The 21158-nt window shown below is 38.0% G+C and overlaps 1 protein-coding gene across 1 annotated transcript in view; it reads right to left on the bottom strand.

Annotated features, from left to right (window-relative positions):
- Nucleotides 1-21158, bottom strand: part of TMPRSS6 (transmembrane serine protease 6) — a 227697-nt gene that overhangs the window by 130221 nt on the left and 76318 nt on the right. The window contains exon 2 of the mRNA XM_053721218.1: nucleotides 2944-3067. Coding sequence (XP_053577193.1) covers nucleotides 2944-3067 — 124 coding nt within the window. The remainder of the gene's footprint in view (nucleotides 1-2943; nucleotides 3068-21158) is intronic.

Genomic DNA, 21158 nt, shown 5'->3' on the forward strand with positions numbered 1-21158 from the left:
GTGTGGGAGGCTAGAGGTTTAGGGGTTAATAATTTTAGTATAGTGGCGGTGGCGACGTTGGGGGCGGCAGATTAGGGGTTAATAAGTGTAATGTAGGTGTCAGCGATGTCGGGGGTGGCAGATTAGGGGTTAATAAGTGTAGGTAGGTGGCGCCGATGTCGGGGGAGGGGGCAGATTAGGGTTTAATAAGTGTAATGTAGGTGTCGGCGATATCGTGGGTGGAAGATTAGGGGTTGAAAAGTGTAATGTAGGTGTCGGCTATGTTAGGGGCAGCAGATTAGGGGTGTTTAAACTATGTTAGGTTATTAGGTTTAAACATACATTTTCTTTCCCCATAGGAATCAATGGGGCTGCGTTACGGAGCTTTACGCTCCGTTATTGCAGGTGTTAGGCTTTTTTTTAGCTGGCTCTCCCCATTGATGTCTATAGGGAAATTGTCCACGAGCACGTAAAACCAACTCAAAGCAGCGCTGGTATTTGTGTGCGGTAAGGAGCTCAACGCTGCCATATTGCCCGCAAACGCAGGTTTTTGGAAAACCTGTAATAGCAGCACTATTAAAGGTGAGCGGTGGAAATAACTTGCAAGTTATTACCGAGCTACTCATAACGTAAAACTCGTAAAAAAAATACTAAATTTCAAAAAATAACAAACACTAAATTACGAAAAATAACAAACGAAATTATCAAAAATAAAAAAGAATTACACCTAATCTAATAGCCCTATCAAAATAAAAAAGCCCACCCAAAATAAAAAACCCCTAGCCTACAATAAACTACCAATAGCCTTTAAAAGGGCCTTTTGTAGAGCATTGCCCTAAGTTAAACAGCTCTTTTACCTGTAAAAAAATACAAAGACTCCCCAACAGTTAACCCCCCAAAATAAAAAAACCTAACTCTTAAATAAACCTAAGCTAACCATTGCCCTGGAATGGTTATTTAGCTATTTTGCATTGCCCTGAAAAGGGCATTTAGCTCTTTTATGAAAAACCCAAACCCTAAACTAAAAAAAAAAAAACACCCAAAAAAAACTAACCCCCGAAGATTTACTTACAGTTTTTAAAGTCCCGCTTGAACGATCTTCATCCTGGCGGCAAAGTCCTCATCCTTGAATTCCTATTGGCTGATTTGATTTTGGAAATTCAAATCAGCCAATAGGATGTCTTTAGGATGGACCCGCTCCACGCCGCCGGGATGAAGATAGAAGAGGCCGTCTGGATGAAGAATTCACCGCCTGGATGAAGATCGTTCAAGCAGGACTTTAAAAACTGTAAGTGGATCTTCGTGGTTAGTGATAGGTTTTTTTTAAGGGTTTTTTTTTGGGTGGGTTTTTTTTTTTAGTTTAGGGTTTGGGCTTTTCATAAAATAGCTAAATGCCCTTTTAAGGACAATGCAAACGAGCTAAATGCCCATATAAATGTCCTTTTCAGGGCAATGGTTAGCTTAGATTTTTTTAGATAGTTTATTTTATTTTGTGGGTTTAAGGGGGTAGGGGTTTGTAATGTTAGTGGGACTTTGTTTGTTTTTTTAGGTAAAAGAGCTGTTTAATTTAGGGCAATGCCTTACAAAAGTCTCTTTTAAGGGCTATTGGTAGTTTATTCTAGATTAGGTTTTTTATTTTGGGGTGTTTTTTTTTTTTAAATGGGTATTAGAATAGGAATAATTTTTATTATTTTTGATAATTTGTTTGTTATTTTGTGTAATGTATTTTTTTGTATTGGGGTGGGGTTTTATTTTTAGATTAGGGCTTGGGCATTTCATAAAAGAGCTGAATGCCCTTTTAAGGGCAGGAAAAAGAGCTAAATGCCATTTTAAGGGCAATGCCCATACAAATGCCATTTTCAGGGCAATGGATAGATTAGGTTTTACTTTATTTTTATTTTGTGGGTTTGGGGGTGGGGTTTGTATACTGTTGGGGTTGTTTGTTTTGTTTTGTAGCAAAAGAGCTGTTAAGGTTAGGTTTAGGGGTTAATAGTTTAATTTAGGTTGTGGCAATGTGGGGGCTGGCGGTTTAGGGGTTAATAGGTTTATTTAGTGGTAGTGATGTGGGAGGCCAGAGGTTTACGGGTTAATAACTTTATTCTAGTGGAAGCGATGTTGGGGAGCAGTGGAATAGGGGTTAATATATTTATTATAGTGTGGGCGATGTTGGGGGTGCAGGGGAATAGGGGTTAACATATTTAGTATAGTGGCGACGATATCGGGAGAGGTAGATTAGGGGTGTTTAGACGTGGGATTTATGTTAGGGTGTTAGGTTTAAATGTTACTTTTTTCCCCATAGACATCAATGGTGCTGCGTTACAGAGCTTTTCATTCCGCGATCGCAGGAGTTAGGCTTTTTTCTGACCCGCTCTCCCCAATGATGTCTATGGGGGAAGCATGCATGAGCACATCAAAACAGCGCTTGGATTGTGTGTGGTATAGAGCTCAACACAACTATATCGCACGCACAAGTCCATTGTTTGAAAACTTGTAATGGCTGCGCTATAGAGGGTTAAATAGCGCAACTTTTGTTGCGTTCGTTAATTTCCCTATAGCGTGCATAACTTGTAATCTAGCTGTTGGTTATGTAAAACTGAGGAATATGTAATAAAGGGATTATCTATCTTTTTAAACAATAACAATTCTGGGCTACATTACCAGTGGAGTGCAAACGTTTGAGTACAAGTGATATTGGGTTTTCACGACTGTTTGCACGCAATTTAAATTGCACTGGTATTACAACTTTCAAGTAAATGTGATTACTTTCCTCTATTTTAAATTTAAAAAATAACTTTTCATTGAATTCTGTCTTTCTCTGAATGTGGGGCACTACCTTCTTCAAGGCAGCTGGTACCTTTGGGGTGAACAATGATAAATAAGGGTACATGCCCTGACACCTTTAAGAACTGTCACCTCTTTTTCCCTCTCTCAATTCCTCCCCCCTTTATTGCACTTCTGACTTACCCAGAAGGTACCAAGTCAATCCGCCTGCAGCCACCAGCAGTACCACAATCCAGAGAGGAGCAAATTTCAACCAGTCCCTTCTTTTCAAAAGACTCCTCTCAGACCCAGTTTCAGATACAGCATCCTGGAACAGAGACAATTTTTAAAAATGCCTGAAAAATAGTGATCTTGTTTAGCTGCAGAAGTTGAATAAAGGCTTTAGTGACTCTAGGCTTATTAATTTAAAGCTCTGCTGATCCAGTGGAAGCAAAGACATTTTTTTTTTTTTTTATTTGTTTGATATGAAAAAAACTGCCATCAGCCAATCAGAATTTTCCTACCTTAATTCCGATTGGCTGATAGAATCCTATCAGCCAATCGGAATTCGAGGGACGCCATCTTGGATGACGTCATTTAAAGGAACCGTCATTCATCGGGAAGTCGTCAGCCAGGATGGATGTTCCGCGTCGGCGGGATGAAGATGGATCCGGAAGAAAGAAGATTGAAGATGCCGCTTGATAGAAGACTTCAGCCGGATGATGGATCTCTTCAGCCCCCTGCTTGGATGAAGATTTTGGAGCCTCTTCTGGACGGATCGGTGATACCCGGCGTGGTGAAAATAAGGTAGGGAGATCTTCAGGGGCTTAGTGTTAGGTTTATTTAAGGGGGGTTTGGGTTAGATTAGGGGTATGTGGGTGGTGGGTTGTAATATTGGGGGGGTATTGTATGTTTTTTTTTACAGGCAAAAGATCAGAATTCTTTGGGGCATGCCCCACAAAAGGCCCTTTTAAGGGCTGGTAAGGTAAAAGAGCTTTTCTATTTTTATTTTAGAATAGGGTAGGGCATTTTTTTATTTTGGGGGCTTTGTTATTTTATTAGGGGACTTAGAGTAGGTGTAATTAGCTTAAAATTGTTGTAATATTTTTATAATGTTTGTAAATTATTTTTTTATTTTTTGTAACTTAGTTCTTTTTTTATTTTTTGTACTTTAGTTAGTTTATTTAATTGTATTTAATTGTAGGTATTTTATTTAATTAATTTATTGATAGTGTAGTGTTAGGTTTAATTGTAGATAATTGTAGGTATTTTATTTAATTAATTTATTGATAGTGTAGTGTTAGGTTTAATTGTAACTTAGGTTAGGATTTATTTTACAGGTAATTTTATTTTAACTAGGTAGCTATTAAATAGTTATTAACTATTTAATAGCTATTGTACCTGCTTAAAATAAATACAAAGTTACCTGTAAAATAAATATTAATCCTAAAATAGCTACAATATCATTATAATTTATATTGTAGCTATATTAGGGTTTATTTTACAGGTAAGTATTTAGCTTTAAATAGGAATAATTTATTTAATAAGAGTTAATTTATTTCGTTAGATAGACTTAGCTTTAGGGGTTAATACATTTATTAGAGTAGCGGCGAGGTCCGGTCGGCAGATTAGGGGTTAATACTTGAAGTTAGGTGTCGGTGATGTTAGGGAGGGCAGATTAGTGGTTAATACTATTTACTATATTTATTATAGGGTTATTGAGGCGGGAGTGAGGCGGATTAGGGGTTAATAACTTTATTATAGTAGCGGTGAGGTCCGGTCGGCAGATTAGGGGTTAATAATTGTAGGTAGGTGGCGGCGACGTTGGGGGCGGCAGATTAGGGGTTAATAAATATAATATAGGGGTCGGCGGTGTTAGGGGCAGCAGATTAGGGGTACATAGGGATAATGTAGGTTGCGGCGGTGTACGGAGCGGCAGATTAGGGGTTAATAATAATATGCAGGGGTCAGCGATAGTGGGGTGGCAGATTAGGGGTTAATAAGTTAGGTTAGGGGTGTTTAGACTCGGGGTGCATGTTAGGGTGTTAGGTGCAGACTTAGGAAGTGTTTCCCCATAGGAATGGGGCTGCGTTAGGAGCTGAACGCTGCTTTTTTGCAGGTGTTAGGTTTTTTTCCAGCTCAAACGGCCCCATTGTTTCCTATGGGGGAATCGTGCACAAGCACGTTTTTTAAGCTGGCCGCGTCCGTAAGCACCGCTGGTATTTAGAGTTGAAGTGGCGGTAAATTATGCTCTACGCTCCCTTTTTGGAGCCTAACGCAGCCATTCTGTGAACTCTAAATACCAGCGGTATTTAAAAGGTGCGGGGGGAAAAAAACACGCGTAGCTAACTCACCCCTTTGGCCACAGAACTCTAAATCTAGCGGTTATATTAATATACTTTTTTTCCCAAAAAGTCTATCCACAGATGTGAGGTAAAAAGTAAACTTTATTGTAGATTTCGGTAGATACATACAAAGTCGAGCAAGCTCAAACAAAGCATCCTATGCGTTTCGTGCCGGAAGGCACTTCATCAGAGATAATTTTAGACCTCCCCACTGTTGCCTTAAATAGTGTGCATATTAGCCCATTATGCACTGGACAAAAACAATTACTGTGGTTACTGCAGTAATATTGTGACTACGGCTATGTTTGCAATATTGCATAGTAATCTTAATCACAATAGTGATGCTAATACATAAAGTGCCCGTATATAATATATAAGTATATATATAGATTGGCATAAAAATAGTTTTAGTAGCGTATATATGATATGGAGCACTAGTAAATCACAGTGCTGTTACGAAAAATCATAATAAGACAAGCCTTCTCTGGGGCTTCCTCTGCCCCGTTATCACTTTCTGTTGGGGGTACCGCAAGGCTCTGTCCTTGGCCCCCTTCTCTTCTCAATCTGCACGTCACTAGATTCCCTAATAAAGTCCCATGGGCTTCAATATCATTTGTATGCCGACGACACTCAAATCTACATCTCTGCACAAGTCCTATCTCCTTCCTTGCTAACCCGTGTCACTAGCTGTCTTTCTCATATTTCATCTTGGATGTCCTCTCACTACCTTAAAGGGACACTGAACCCAAATTTTTTCTTTTGTTATTCAGATAGAGCATGCAATTTTTTTTTAAAATACATTTTTATTAGCTTCCAACAGATTAATACATTTTGTAACAAAAAAGAAGAGAAAAAAAAATGAGCTGAACAGCAATGAGCAAATACAGGCCAGTAATAAAATTCATATCCAATAGACCAATAGATAGTAGTGTGCCTTATATATTACAAGAGCAAGAAAATAATAAAACAAAAGGAAGAGGAACCTTTCTTTTATATATGAAGCCATGTAAATCTCATACTGTAAATTCAACTAACACTTCATACTTTTTAAGATTTTCTGTTGGAATATTTTTTTTTTATTTTTTTTTATATACCTCACCCAAAAAAAAAAAAAAAAAAAACACCCACAGCACTATGTAGCTGTTACCATAGACCTAACAGAATTAACTCTGTATTTCTGAATGGGTAAATTAAATATTCCATTTCACTCAAGGGAAGAGATTTAATAAATACAGACCACTTTCTAAAAAATAAAATAACATCTCTTTCGTCATTGAGATTAGTGTCAATCTGTTCAACTATACATTGTTTTTTAAGGCAATTTTTAACCTCTTGGATACTGGGGGTTGCCCTATTCTTCCATTTTTTAAGGATTAGATATCTTACGGCTAATATAACTAAATTGACAATTTTAGTATTTATAGATCGCTCCTCCGGATTCTTCCAGAGATATATTATGTGTAATGGTGAGAGACTCGGAGGGGAGGCTCCCATCGCCCTGAGCCAGTATTCTATTTTCAGCCAGAGCTGTTGAATACTTGGACATTTCCAAAACATGTGTATAAGGTTGGCCAAGGGGAGGGAACACCTAGGGCAACTGCTGAAATCAAGATTCCCACACCAAGAGCCTTTTTCAGGAGTAAAGAAGGTCATTAGTAATAATCTTATATGTGATTCTCTCCATGTGGATGACAGGGTAATTCGTGAAACCTCAGATATTGAAAATTAAATTAGATTAGTATCCCCGACATTTTGCGACAAGGGCACCGCCCACTTACTAGAAATTTTTTCCAAATTCAAGTCTCCTTTTAAAGAGCTTAGATCTAAATAACTAGGAGAAATTGTCATAATACCATTTTTGGCTAGTAGTAGCCATTTCTCTATGGTCCCCTGTGTCCAGTTCCATCCAAAATTATTTACTAAACTTAAGACAAAATGCCTAACTTGAAGATAGGCGAAAAACTCCTTGTGTGAAAGATTGAATTCCTCTCTTAGAGTGCAAAAGGTTTTTATACATTTCCTATCCATATCTAGTAGTTGAGAAATGTTATGGAGGCCCAGAGCTTTCCACCTTTGAAAGAGGGATGAGTGGAGCCCAGCTTGAAATTGGGGGTTCCCTGTGAGTGGCATATATTTGGATACTCTGTATTCTACATTGAGAAGTTTGCAGACTTTCCACCATGCCTGTAACGGATTATAGATCGTCCTCATTTTTCTCACCTCTCTAGGTAAAGAGCTAGGGGTACAATGGATGATTGCTAGGGGGGCAAATGGTAATGTTACATTTTCCTCAAGTTCATTGTCAGTGACATAGTCTCTCTTCGAGATCCAGTCCATAATCAGACGAACCAGAAAAGCGTAGTTGTACAGCTTAATATCTGGCAAAACTAGTCCTGCGTATTTTCTAGGAAAAGATAATTTAGATAAAGAGATTCTGGGTTTTTTGTTTTGCCAAATAAATTTTCTTAAGGAAGTGTTAAATATTAGGACATCTTTTCCTTTAAGAATCAAAGGAATATTTTGTAAGACATATAAGAGTTTAGGAAGACAAACCATCTTATAGAGGGCGATACGACCAGATAATGAAAGAGGAAGGTTTTGCCAGTTTTTCAGATTCTCTTTAATTTTGTTCAAGACTGGAAGGATATTAAGATCGTACCACATATCTGGGGTATCGGAGATCATAATACCCAGGTATCTAAAAGAACCAGTCACTAGTTTAAATGGCATGTTCTTGGGAGGGTCCTTAGGTTGCTTAATCCAAAGTAGTTTGGATTTTGAAGCATTAACCCTATAGCCAGAGAAAGACCCAAATCGGTCAATAATTGACATTAGTTTAGGGATGTTTACAGAGGTGTTAGAGATATATATTAAAATGTCATCGGCATACAGTGCTATTTTCATCTCTTTCTTACCAATCTTGATGCCGTTGAGATGTTGTCTAATAAAAATGGCCAAGGGCTCAATGGAAATATTAAAGAGGAGGGGGGAGAGAGGGCACCCCTGACAAGTTCCTCTTTTGAGATAAATGTCTGAGGAAATAAAACCATTAATTAGTAACTTGGTGGAAGCTGTTTTATATAAGTTGTTAACAAATTTGAAAAAGTTGCCTGAGAGGCCAAATTGTTGAAGAGAGTGAAGCAAATGATCAAAATGAACTGAATCAAAGGCTTTCTCAGCGTCTATTGAAATAATTGCTGAGTCAGGGGTGTCCCTCCCCTCTCCAATTCCTCCCTGCTTTTGAAGTAATCTATGGTGAGAAAAAGTTCTCTAATCTTAGCTGCAGAGTTTCGTTTAAGTATAAAGCCTGCTTGGTCTTTATGAATAATCTTGGGTAGAAGGATTTGCAACCTTGAAGCTAAAATTGAGGATATGATTTTGTAGTCCACATTTTAAAAATGCTATAGGTCTGTAGGATTCTTTCTTATCAGGCTCTTTTCCTTGTTTAAGTATTAGGGTAGTATATGATGCCGAGAAGCTCAATGGAGGTATATTACCCTGTATAAAAATATCATTATATAGCGATGTTAGATATGGTGATATTGCTGGGGAAAGCATTTTATAAAATTCATTGGGGAGTCCATCTGGACCCGGGGCTTTATTTAAAGAAAGATCTTGAATTGCCTTGGATACCTCCAGCTCAGATATAGGAGAATTAAGGGGTTCTACTACGTCCGGGGATAATGTATGAAAAACAATTTTTTCCCAAAATGTTTCTTGCTCATAGGAGTTTGAGACATTTAAAGAGTACAAATCTTGATAATATTTTAAAAAGGACTGTATAATTTCTTCTGCAGTTGTTAAGGTTTTTCCTTCTATTTGTAATGAGTCAATAACTGAAGAATTTGTATCCCTTTTTATTAACTTTGCAAGGAGTTTTCCCGTTTTACTTCCATACCTATATAATTTAGCTTGGAATTTCATATCTTTCTGGGTGGTTTTATATAGAAGAAAGGAGTCCCGCACTTTTAAAGTTTGTATGTAACGTGACCAATTTCTAGGCGTTTTTTCTAAGAGATAAGAATTATATTAATTAGAAATAGATTTCACAATTTCCCTTTCCCTGGCTTTAAGTTTCTTTGTTCTACTGACAGTGTAGGCTAGGATCTCGCCTCTTAGTACTGCTTTTGCAGTTTCCCAGAAAATAATGGGACGATTAATATAATCTTGATTAAAAGAAATAAATTCTTGGAATTTAATAGTTAGCCAGTTTTTAAACTTAATGTCTGATGCTAAATATGCTGGAAAAAAGAATCTGGACTCTAGAACTCTAGGGAGATCGGGGCGTGGTCTGAAATACAAATAGGGAATATTCCCGTAGCCATTTTTACATAATCTTTCGTCTATAAGAAACAGATCAATCCTTGATAAAGATTTATGCGCCTTGAAAAGGCAAGTGAACTCCCTAGAGTCTAGATTCTGTGTCCGCCATATATCTTTGATCCTAAGAATTTGAAACAGTTTAAGAAATAATTTAGATTCCAGGTTATCTGCTTATATTCTCATATTCCAGTTTAAGTTCTTTCTTAATACTTTAGCGGGTCAGATGAGATTTTTTAAGAACCTCAGTAATGCAAGTAGAATTAGCAATAACATACAAAACAAAAACAGCAATTAGCAATGAAATCACATCAAGATAGAATTGGGTAATAACACAGCAGCAAAGTTAACTATAGCCATTGCTTGTTTGTAACCCATAAACCTCTGTTTTTTTAGAATAATTCCTGTCATATAACCACAGAAGAATTTTGGAAAAACTTTTCTCTTTTCTTTCTTCTCCCTTCTCCTTTCTTAACCTTTGTTGACAAACAAATTGGGATAAGGAGTAAACTAATTGAAAAAATAAAAGTTTATACAGATTAATGTATATATATAGTGCCTGCAGGGCTAGGGGTTCTTATAGTAGGTAAGTCTAGTCTGGAGTATGTTCTAGACTGAGGGCAGAAAAAATTATTTTTGGCAGTGATACTATGCCAAAGAAATGAAAGAATACCTTACATAAAGGAGAAGGCAAGGGAGTAACAGTAATATCAGAGAGTACCATCCAGAGTTATTTTTACACCTTGCGTTTGAATTTCATAACACATTTACAATAAACCTTAACTCTGTTATTGCGAGCTTGCCCTTATTTTACAAAAAAAAAAGAAAATATATACAGTTATCTTGCGAGGTTCAGATAAAGAGAGTCACAGAGTGTCCTAATAACAATGAGGACATCTGAATCAAAGAAAAGGTTTTTTCTTCTTTATATGTATTTTTTTTTTCCCTTTTTTCTTTCTTTTTTTTTTAAGTCCAGGTCCAGGAATAAAAAGTCAGTTGAATTAGTAAGAATATGAAAGATATTAACAAAAAATACCTTCTACATTACCAGTTCTTGTGGTGTTGGAAGTCAGCAGAGAGTTTTAACGTCCTCCTCGATAGCAGCCCCCCCCTTGCGCAGCACCGGTGGAAGGGGGAGCACAATGGAGACAGGAGATGTTAAAAAATTGTTCCTCCGCTAGTTATGAGGAACAAGGAGAGGCAGCCCAGCATGTATAGGAGCAGCAGACTGATGACGGCAAGCTTCACCCTTCACGCAACATCGGTGGGAGGGGATCTCAGCAGGATGGCAGATGCGGTTCACCGGTCTCTCATAGGATCTCTCCTTCTCCAAACAGAGACAGGACCAGCACGGCACTGCCAATTGGTCGATATAGCTCGGGCTCAGGAGCTGGATGTCCAGAACAATAGCCAGGCAGCATCCACTAGACCTGGAAGTGAAGACAGACCAGCCACCCGGCATCCAGCGCGGTGTCAGAGGGCTGCGAGGGGGGCTTGTAGTTAACAGTATTCCTGCTTACAGGTAAGCCTCATGCCTCGTCTTGCTACGTTTAGCCAGGTAGGGTCTCTTATGCAGAGTGAGGTCTCCCATCAGCTGTAACAGTATAGAGGAGTAGCAAGTGAGGAAATATAGATGAAGAGCGGGTTTACTCCTATTTCTTGTATTTTTCTCTCGGCAACAAATTAGGCTGTTGTGTAGATCATGACAGAATCACAGGAGGACCTTTCAGGTGCTGCAACATGCAGCTTCTAGTGCAATGGTCTGGCACTATCGGAGTTCCAGCAGCGGTGGTTTCTTAGCTGAGCAAGCCGACCTGGGTCAGGAGTTTTAGGCGCGGGAAACTCGCCAAGGGCTTGAAGGATAGGTGAGACAGAGCAGGTGTATCATGTGACCACACACCTGAACTCCTCCCCCGGAACTCAGAGCATGCAATTTTAAACAACTTTCTAATTTACTCCTATTATCAATTTTTCTTCGTTCTCTTGCTTTCTTTATTTGAAAAAGAAGGCATCTAAGCTATTTTTTTGGTTCAGTACCATGGAAAGCACTTGTTTATTGGTGGGTGAATTTACCCACCAATCAGCAAGAACAACACAGTGTGTTCACCAAATATGGGCCGGCATCTAAACTTACATCTTGCATTTCAAATAAAGATACTAAGAGAATGAAAAGAATTTGATAGTAGGAGTAAATTAGAAAGTTGCTGAAAATTGCATGCTATATCTGAATCACGATAGAAAAAAATTGGGTTCAGTGTCCCTTTAAGCTAAATCTCTCCAAAACTGAGCTCCTTATTTTCCCCCTTTCTTCTAAAATCTCCACCCCCTATAACTGTCGACAACTTCATCATTACCCCTACCCCGCATACCGGATGTCTTGGGGTCACACTTGACTCAGATCTTTCTTTCACTCCTGAAATGTGGTATGATAGGAGCGCTTTAAGATGGGTTTCCTGCTGCTAAAAAAGTTTCTCCCTCAATTAAACAAGATAGAAGTATACACAGAATTAAAAAATTAGCAGCGCTAAAAAGCTTGGAAATTATGAATTAATTATAGCGGATTGTTTATCAAACAATAATTTTTATTTAAAATTCTATAATAACATTATATTTATCAATAAAATCTGGACAATATATTTCTTAGAATTAAGGGACGTCTCACTGTTAAAATTAAACAGATGAAAAATTCTTACTAAAAGTAAAGCAAATTTCCTTAAAGTACTAGGCTTTAAATACAAATAATAATTGTGAGATCCGTTCTCCCAAAAAATATATATTAAAGGTATACTAGGATCTTTACACGTCCTAAAACCAAGCAAAACTATTTATATATCTTATTGTAAGTAAGCTTAATATATTCAAGTTTTTTCTTAAAACAGGGTGTCAATAATCTTTAAAAGTTTCCTATTAGATTAATACAGAGTATCAATTATCCTAAAATAGGGTATAGTTTCAGTTTGTGGATACTTTGTCTTGAAACTGGATGTAAACACTGTAGCATTCGTTATCCTCGCCAAAAATACATAAGAGCTTAACCAACCCTCCCGGGAGACCCATAATATCGGGTACAAATTCCCTTACTTCCAACCTCTCCAAATACATAGATGGTTATCTACAAGGTTATGTAAAAAAATTACCCTCCTACTTGAAGGACACTAACGACATTTAAAAAAAATTAGAGGATATACAATGGGAATCACACTATACACTTGTTACATGCAACGTTTCGTCGCTTTATACCAACATCACTCATGACTTAGGTTTGAGAGCAATATCAAACATTGTAGATAAAGATAATAAATTATGTAAAGAACAAAAGAAATTCATAGAAGATGGAATAAAATTCATTTTATTCCATAATTATTTTTCCTTTGAAGATAAATTTTACATACAAAAGAAAGGAACAGCTATGGGCACAAGATTCACGCCCAGCTATGCTAATCTCTTTATGGGATACTGGGAGGAGAATTTCTTTCCTAGGCATAGTCTGGGCGCGAATCTTGTGCTCTATAGCAGATATATAGATGATCTCTTTTTCATCTGGGGAGGAAGTGAAAATGGATTTGAACACTATATTAACAGATATGAACCAAAATGACATGGGCCTATCCTTTACTAGCAATTGTAGTAAAAGTCAAATTTCTTTTCTAGACCTAGATATCGGAATTTTAGAAAATCAACTAACCACTAAAACACACTTTAAGAAGGTGGATGCGAACAACTTAATTCACTATAACAGTTGCCACCTGAGGAGGTGGAAAGACAATGTCCCTACGGGACAATAATTAAGAATAAAAAGAAATTTGCCCCAGAATGGCAGACTACCAAGATCAAATAAAGATCCTGGAACAAAAATTCCTAGAAAGGGAATATAATCCAGAGGTAATTAATCAAGCAAGACAAGAGGTAGAAAAGAAAGAAAGAAGCAGTCTCTTAGAACATAAAGCCAAAGAGAATAAAGAAAATTCTGATATAATTGATGTACCCTTCATCACAGAATTCAATCATGATAATAAAAATATTCAAAAAATTAAAAAAAAAACACTGGCACTTAGTGCAAACCGATCCCATTATAGGAGATAAAATAGGAGAAAATCCAAAAATAATATACCGAAAAGCAAACAATTTAAAAAGCCTGCTAGCTCCCAGTCATCTAAAAAAACTAAAAAATAAAGATACCCAAAGATGTCTAGATGGAAACTCTTTGAATTGATTTTTTTCCCTGCTTTAGATGCAGGGCTTGTAAATATAGTAGTAAACAAAAAAGTATAAGATCAGAAACAGGCAATTTTACATTTAAAATTAAAGACACAATCATATGCCAAGACAAGGGCGTCATTTATGTCATCCAATGCTCGTGCAAATAAATCTACATAGGGGAAACAACCAGAATGCTCCGGGAAAGAATAAGGGAACACCTTTCCTGTATAGACAGAGGCAATCTTGACCCATATATTTATCGTCACTTTAGAGAAGTACACAACAACAACCTCAAAGATTTTAAATATTGGGGAATTTAAAAAGTCCATCCCGAATGGAGAGGGGGGAACTGGGAGAATTAACTCCTAAGAGTAGAAGCAGAAATCCTTTACCAAATTGAATACCCTCCAACCTGGAGGCCTTAACTCAGAAATCGACATCTCTCCCTTCCTATAACATATAACCACCCCTCCTGTAAAAAACCCCCCAAAAAACACATTAACCAATGTAAATAAATTCTACTATAATTAAAATAAAATTACACATATTTATCTATACAAATAAATTACAACCTAATATAAATTAAGGAAATGATGAATTGTAAGGTATTTTTAAAATTGTTTCTGTGTTTGTCATTACATGCAAAAAATGTCAAAGGAATAAATCTTCATATTATACAAGTGTTTATCAAATTTTGTAGACTTTGTATTTATATATATGTTATCCAATAAATTTTATTATTCCTAAGAAATATAGAAATCAAACTACTAAATTAGTGAAACTGGAATAAATAATTTTTTTCCAATGACTAACTACATAGGTATACCCACGATCTACAAGCAAAAACAAAATTCCTCCTTAAGAGAAATCCACCTTTAGAAAGAACGCTACACAGGTGTTAAAAAATTTTCACAAGTAAATTTGTAACCAATCAGAACATACTAAGATCTATAAAAGTTTGAAAGTGAGCATTAGTTACATTCTTGATAAAGCCCAGAAGGGTGAAACGCGTTGAATGGGACCTGACACATTTTTCTGAATGATACTTATTATACCTGGCTGAAAGACTGTCACCAAGCTTTGTGACCCTGCATGTTGAAGCCTATTTGTCTAAGGACCCGACGGAGTGGATTGTTATATCCAATTCTACAGAACGGAATTTTCTATCTCCAACAGTACCAAGGAGGCTCAGGTGAAACCATTGATTTGGGCTGCAAAGGTGAAAAAAAGGTAACTGTACTGCCGAGACGGAACATGACCTCTGAAGCAGAGAGAGGAATCAGGTGACTCATTACGGCATCGGAATCTAGCAGTCTGTTAATCACTCACGGAGAAGAAGGAGTAGCGGTTGCAACCGGGACAAAAAAGGTACCTCTTTTTTCATTCCTATTAAGGATATATGTGAAGCACAAAAAGATGTTCAAAATCACTCAAAAAAACAGACATTTACCTCCGTAATTATTTAGCATTAGGCACCAAAGACTGCCAAGGAATATTAACAGCTGTCAGCTAAATCTCAAAGCGGGGATAACGAATGCTACAGTGTTTACATCCAGTTTCAAGACAAAGTATCCACAAACTGAAACTATACCCTATTTTAGGAGAATTGATACTCTGTATTAATCTAATAGGAAACTTTTAAAGATTATTGACACCCTGTTTTAAGAAAAACTTGAATATATTAAGCTTACTTACAATAAGATATATAAATTGTTTTGCTTGGTTTTAGGACGTGTAAAGATCCTAGTATACCTTTAATATATATTTTTTGGGAGAACGGATCTCACAATTATTATTTGTATTTAAAGCCTAGTACTTTAAGGAAATTTGCTTTACTTTTAGTAAGAATTTTTCATCTGTTTAATTTTAACAGGGAGACGTCCCTTAATTCTAAGAAATATATTGTCCAGATTTTATTGATAAATATAATGTTATTATAGAATTTTAAATAAAAATTATTGTTTGATAAACAATCCGCTATAATTAATTCATCATTTCCAAGCTTTTTAGTGCTGCTAATTTTTTAATTCTGTGTATACTTCTTTCTTTCACTCCTCACATTCAGGCTTTGGCTAAATCCTGCCGCTTCCACCTTAAAAACATCTTTAAAATTAGATATTTCCATACACAAGACACAACTTAGATTTTAATCCACTCTCTCATTCTTTCCCGCCTTGATTACTGCAACTCTGTCCTCTCTTGTCTCCCCAGCTGCCGCCTTGCTCCTTTACAATCCATAATGAATGCCTCTGCTTCGCTCTGCTCACGACCTCCTCTTCTCCTCCTCTCTTGTCACCTCATCACACCCCCGTTTACTGGACTTCTCCAGACCGGCTCCCATCTTGTGGAACTCTCTGCTTCGCTCCACAAGACTCTCTTCTAGTTTTAAAAGCTTCAGGTGCTCCCTAAAGACTCTACTGTTCAGGGATGCATACAACCTACGCTAACCTTACTTTATACCGTTTCCTCTCCTCCATTGCTATCCGTAAGCCTAAGAGCACAACTGCTTGCAGATCACCTTCACAAGAGCTGACTGCAACAGTGTGACTCTAGGCATGGCCCTCTACCCGTCTGATCCCTATAAATGTTTCCTTGTATTCCGCCTATGTTTTTTAGCACTGCAGAATCTGTTGGCGCTCTACAAATAACCAATAATAATAATAATAAAAAAGAGGTGGCAAAAAAAGGAAATGGATAGGGAAAACTACTTAAAATTAATTTTGTATGGTAAAGATAGGCTATATAATGTAGATATGGACACAACATAATGATACATACATATTGGATATATCTTAAAGTCTAACTTTATTATTATTATTTATTATTATTGGTTATTTGTAGAGCGCCAACAGATTCCGCAGCGCTATAAACATAGGCGGAATACAAGGAAACATTTATAGGGATCAGACGGGTAGAGGGCCCTGCCAAGAGTCGCACTGTTGTAGTCAGCTCTTAAGAAGGTGATCTACAAACAGCATGGCTCTTAGGCTACCCTGCTAAGGTGGTTCAGGGGATAGCGATGGAGGAGAGGAACTGGTATAAAGTAAGGTTAGCGTAGGTTGTATACATCTCTGAACAGTAGAGTCTAGGGAGCGCTTGAAGCTGTTAAAACTAGGAGAGAGTCTTGTGGAGCGAGGCAGAAAGTTCCACAAGATGGGAGCCAGTCTGGAGAAGTCCTGTAAACGGGAGTGTGAGGAGGTAACAAGAGAGGAGGAGAGTAGGAGGTCATGAGCAGAGGGAAGGGGACTGGAGGGAGAGTATCTGGAGACAAGGGCCTATAGTTATCAATGTCTGTCGGACCTGATCCGACAGAGCGGATCAGGTCCGACAGACATCGCTGAATACGGCGAGCAATACGCTCGCCGTATTCAGCATTGCACCAGCAGCTCACAAGAGCTGCTGGTGCAACGCCGCCCCTTGCAGACTCACGGCCAATAGGCCGCCAGCAGGGGGGTGTCAATCAACCCGATCGTACTCGATCGTGTTGATTTCCGGCGATGACTGTCTGCCTGCTCAGAGCAGATGGACAGGTTATGGAGCAACGGTCTTACGGAGCTTGATAACTAGCGGCCAAGGTATGAGATATAGGGGGGAGCAGTGCAGTTTAGGGCTTTGTGTGTCAGAGTGAGAATTTTGTGTTCAATCCTTGAGGCAAGAGGAAGCCAGTGAAGGGATTGGCAGAGAGGTGCAGCAGATGAATAGCGACATGCAAGGAAGATGAGTCTGGCAGAGGCATTCATTATGGATTGTAAAGGAGCTAGGCGGCAGCTAGGGAGACCAGAGAGGACGGAATTGCAGTAGTCGAGGCGGGAAAGAATGAGAGAGTGGATTAAAATCTTAGTTGTGTCTTGTGTAAGGAAATGTCTAAATTTAAAGATGTTTTTAAGATGGAAGATGTAATCCAGAAAACATCATATAATATGGTAAAACACATTTTATACATAATGCAACAATGCCTAGTGAATATGCAAAAAGTGGAGTTACCTACTTAAGTGAACACTACATTCATGTAGAATGAAGGTACTTATCACGTTCTTGTACTTGGATGAATTAATGTATGTACTGTTCACACTATCGCTTCAAGCAGTGGCGGTAAAGGGTTGTGTTTTCACTGCACGTTGTTGCAAACACCTGCAATAACCGATACATTGTGAATGCTTGCAGTATCCACTTATGGTTTGTAACAATACCAACCTCAATCTTTAATTGATCTTGGCTAATGTACTTTTTACCTCTGTGATTACCTTGTATCTAAGCCTCTGCAGACTGCTCCTTATCTCAGTTATATTAATATACTTTTACCTCTGTGATTACCTTGTATCTAAGCCTCTGCAGGCTGCTCCTTTTCTCAGTTATATTAATATACTTTTTACCTCTGTGTTTACCCTGTATCTAAGCCTCTGCAGACTGCCCCTTATCAGTTATATTAATATACTTTTACCTCTGTGATTACCCTGTATCTAAGCCTCTGCAGACTGCTCCTTATCTCAGTTATATTAATATACTTTTTACCTCTGTGATTACCTTGTATCTAAACCTCTGCAGACTGCTCCTTATCTCAGTTATATTAATATACTTTTTACCTCTGTGATTACCCTGTATCTAAGCCTCTGCAGACTGCTCCTTATCACAGCTATATTAATATACTTTTTACCTCTGTGATTACCCTGTATCTAAGCCTCTGCAGACTGCTCCGTATCTCAGTTATATTAATACACTTTTTACCTCTGTGATTACCTTGTATCTAACCCACTGCAGACTGCTTCTTATCAGTTATATTAATATACTTTTTACCTCTGTGATTACCTTGTATCTAAGCCTCTGCAGACTGCCCCTTATCTCAGTTATATTGATATACTTTTTACCTCTGTGATTACCCTGTATCTAAGCCTTGCAGACTGCTCCTTATCTCAGTTATATTAATACACTTTTTACCTCTGTGATTACCCTGTATCTAAGCCTCTGCAGACTGCTCCTTATCAGTTATATTAATATACTTTTTACCTCTGTGATTACCTTGTATCTAAGCCTCTGCAGACTGCCCCCTTATTACAGTTCTTTTAACAGACTTGCATTTTAGCTAATCGGTGCTGACTCCTAGCTAACTCCACAGGAGTGAGCACAATGAACTAGAACTGTCAAAGTGCACTGAGATAAGAGGTGGCCTTCAATGGCTTCGAAATTACCATATGAGCTTACCTAGGTTTAGCTTTCAACAAAGAATACAAAAGAAACAAACCAAATTTGATGATTTAAGTAAATTGAAAAGTTGTTTAAAATTAGCTGCCCTATCTGAATCATGAAAGTTTAATTTTGACTTGACTGTACCTTTTATGTGTATTAAATGTATCCATCACAAGCTCCCTTGGTAGTGACTATCACAACTTGACTGCCCTTGCACTAATTGTTTGTTTCATATTTCTATTTCTTATTCCCTTAGGGATGGCAATTGTTAAAAGGACATGAAACTTACATTTTTCTTTTGTGTTTCAGACAGAGCATACCGTTTTAAACAACATTTTTAATTGAATTATATTACCAGATTGTCTTCATTCTCTTGGTATCCTTTGTTCTAAGAAATAAATTAGAAACTTTTTATAATTGCATGTTCTCTCTAGTTTTCTTCTCACTTTAACTGCTGAGCCATTTCCTGTGCTATTTTGTAGTTTTTAGCTGCTGGTCACATTTAAGCTCTATTGTAAGTCACTTTCAGTAAGGAATTTAAACATATTATACATATTTTTTTCAGTAGCCTCAGTGGATTGCGATTATACCATTATTTTATTTATAACTCTACTTATTGATTTAACCTTTTAACGCCGTTATGCCGTTCCATTCCGTCATAATTACACTGGGCTTTAGAGCCGTTATGACGGAATAGAACGGCATAACGGTTTTCAGCTCCTGTGCCCCCTCCGTTATTTTCTTTGTTGTGGATCCGGTTGGGGGATGTGCCTAGCACCTCTGGCACTCCCCCAGGATCCAATCAGCATGGAGGGGGTGTATCGATTGTCCCCTGTAACACTGTAGCAGCCAATGAGTGGAATCATTGGCTGTTACAAGTGTATCCGCTTCCTCTCTGCTCTCAGTGCGATCTGAGAGAGAGAGGAAGACAGTTTAGTGTTGGTGTGTGCTGCAGAAAGCGGAGAGGGAGAAAAAATATAGTTACAAACAATATATATATTTTTTTTGCTGCTGATCACAGAGCTGCTACTGTGATCAGCCTAATATAACTTGCTTAGCCTGTTAGGGCTTTGATCAGTGTTGATCAAAAGCGTTGGGGGTTTATTTGTGGGGGTTACAAATATATATATATATTGTTTTTGCTGCTGATCACTGAGCTGCTACTGTGATCAGCCTAATATCACAGTGATCAGCCTGTCAGGGCTTTGATCAGTGCCCAAAAGTTTATTTGTGGGGATCTTTAGTTATTATTAACCCCTTCCCTGCTGTTCCCAATCACTACCCTTCCCAGTTCCTTTTTTTTTTTAGTTTATAAAAAAAAAATATATATATAAAGAAAAAAATCATAATTTAAAAAAAATAAAAAATAGGGAATAGGGTGGGTGGGAATAGGTGGGTGGTAATTGGGAGGTGGTAATTGGGGTGGTTTAGTGGGATTTTGGGGAAGGTGAAGTGGTAATTGGTGGTGGTGAAGTGGTAATTTGTACTGAAAAAAATCCCTTATGGCACGCTATTCAGCAGAAGAGGCTTATGCCATTCTTGCCGCAGATTCAGGGAGTGAAACCCTCTCTGCTCTGTCTGACAGCGCAACCCTTACGGCATCAGATATAGAGCCCCTGAGTGATACATCTGATGCTGGTGCTCCCTGCCCGCCACCTAAAAGGAGGCGTCGCACAAATGACCAAAATTGGATACCCCCAAATTTCACTGCCCCAGAAATGCCAGAATTTACTGAGACTCCTGGCATAACAAGTGATGTTCCAGTATGTGAGCCAATAAACTATATGTCACTGATTCTGACAGATGCTATGTTTGAGCATATAGTTGCTCAAACAAATTTATATGCCAGCCAGTATCTGTCCAAAAATCCCCAATCTCTGTATGTCAGAAAAAATACCTGGCATCCCACTGACATACCAGAGATTAAAAAGTTTTGGGCCCTGACATTAATAATGGGGATTGTGAAGAAACCCAGCATTCGTTCATACTGGAGCCAGAACCCCATCCTGGCTACCCCTCTTTTTCCAGGGGTTATGAAGAGGGACAGATATGAACAATTGCTGCGGTTTCTCCATTTTAATGATAATACCAAGTGCCCCCCCAAAAATGACCCCCTGCATGACAGGTTATATAAACTAAGGCCTCTGATAAGCCACCTGTCCCAAAAATTTAAAGAAGTTTACATACCTGAGCAGGACATTTGCATTGATGAGTCCCACATGAAATTTAAGGGGAGATTGCTTTTCAAGCAATATATACCATCCAAGAGGTCCCGCTATGGGGTAAAATTTTATAAGCTCTGTGAATGCAGTACTGGGTATACCTGGGCATTTCGCATCTACCAGGGAAAGGATAGCCACTTGGATCCAC

The sequence above is a fragment of the Bombina bombina genome, chromosome 7 (genome assembly GCF_027579735.1).
Source record: "Bombina bombina isolate aBomBom1 chromosome 7, aBomBom1.pri, whole genome shotgun sequence".
In the NCBI taxonomy this organism is placed as follows: Eukaryota; Metazoa; Chordata; class Amphibia; order Anura; family Bombinatoridae; genus Bombina; species Bombina bombina.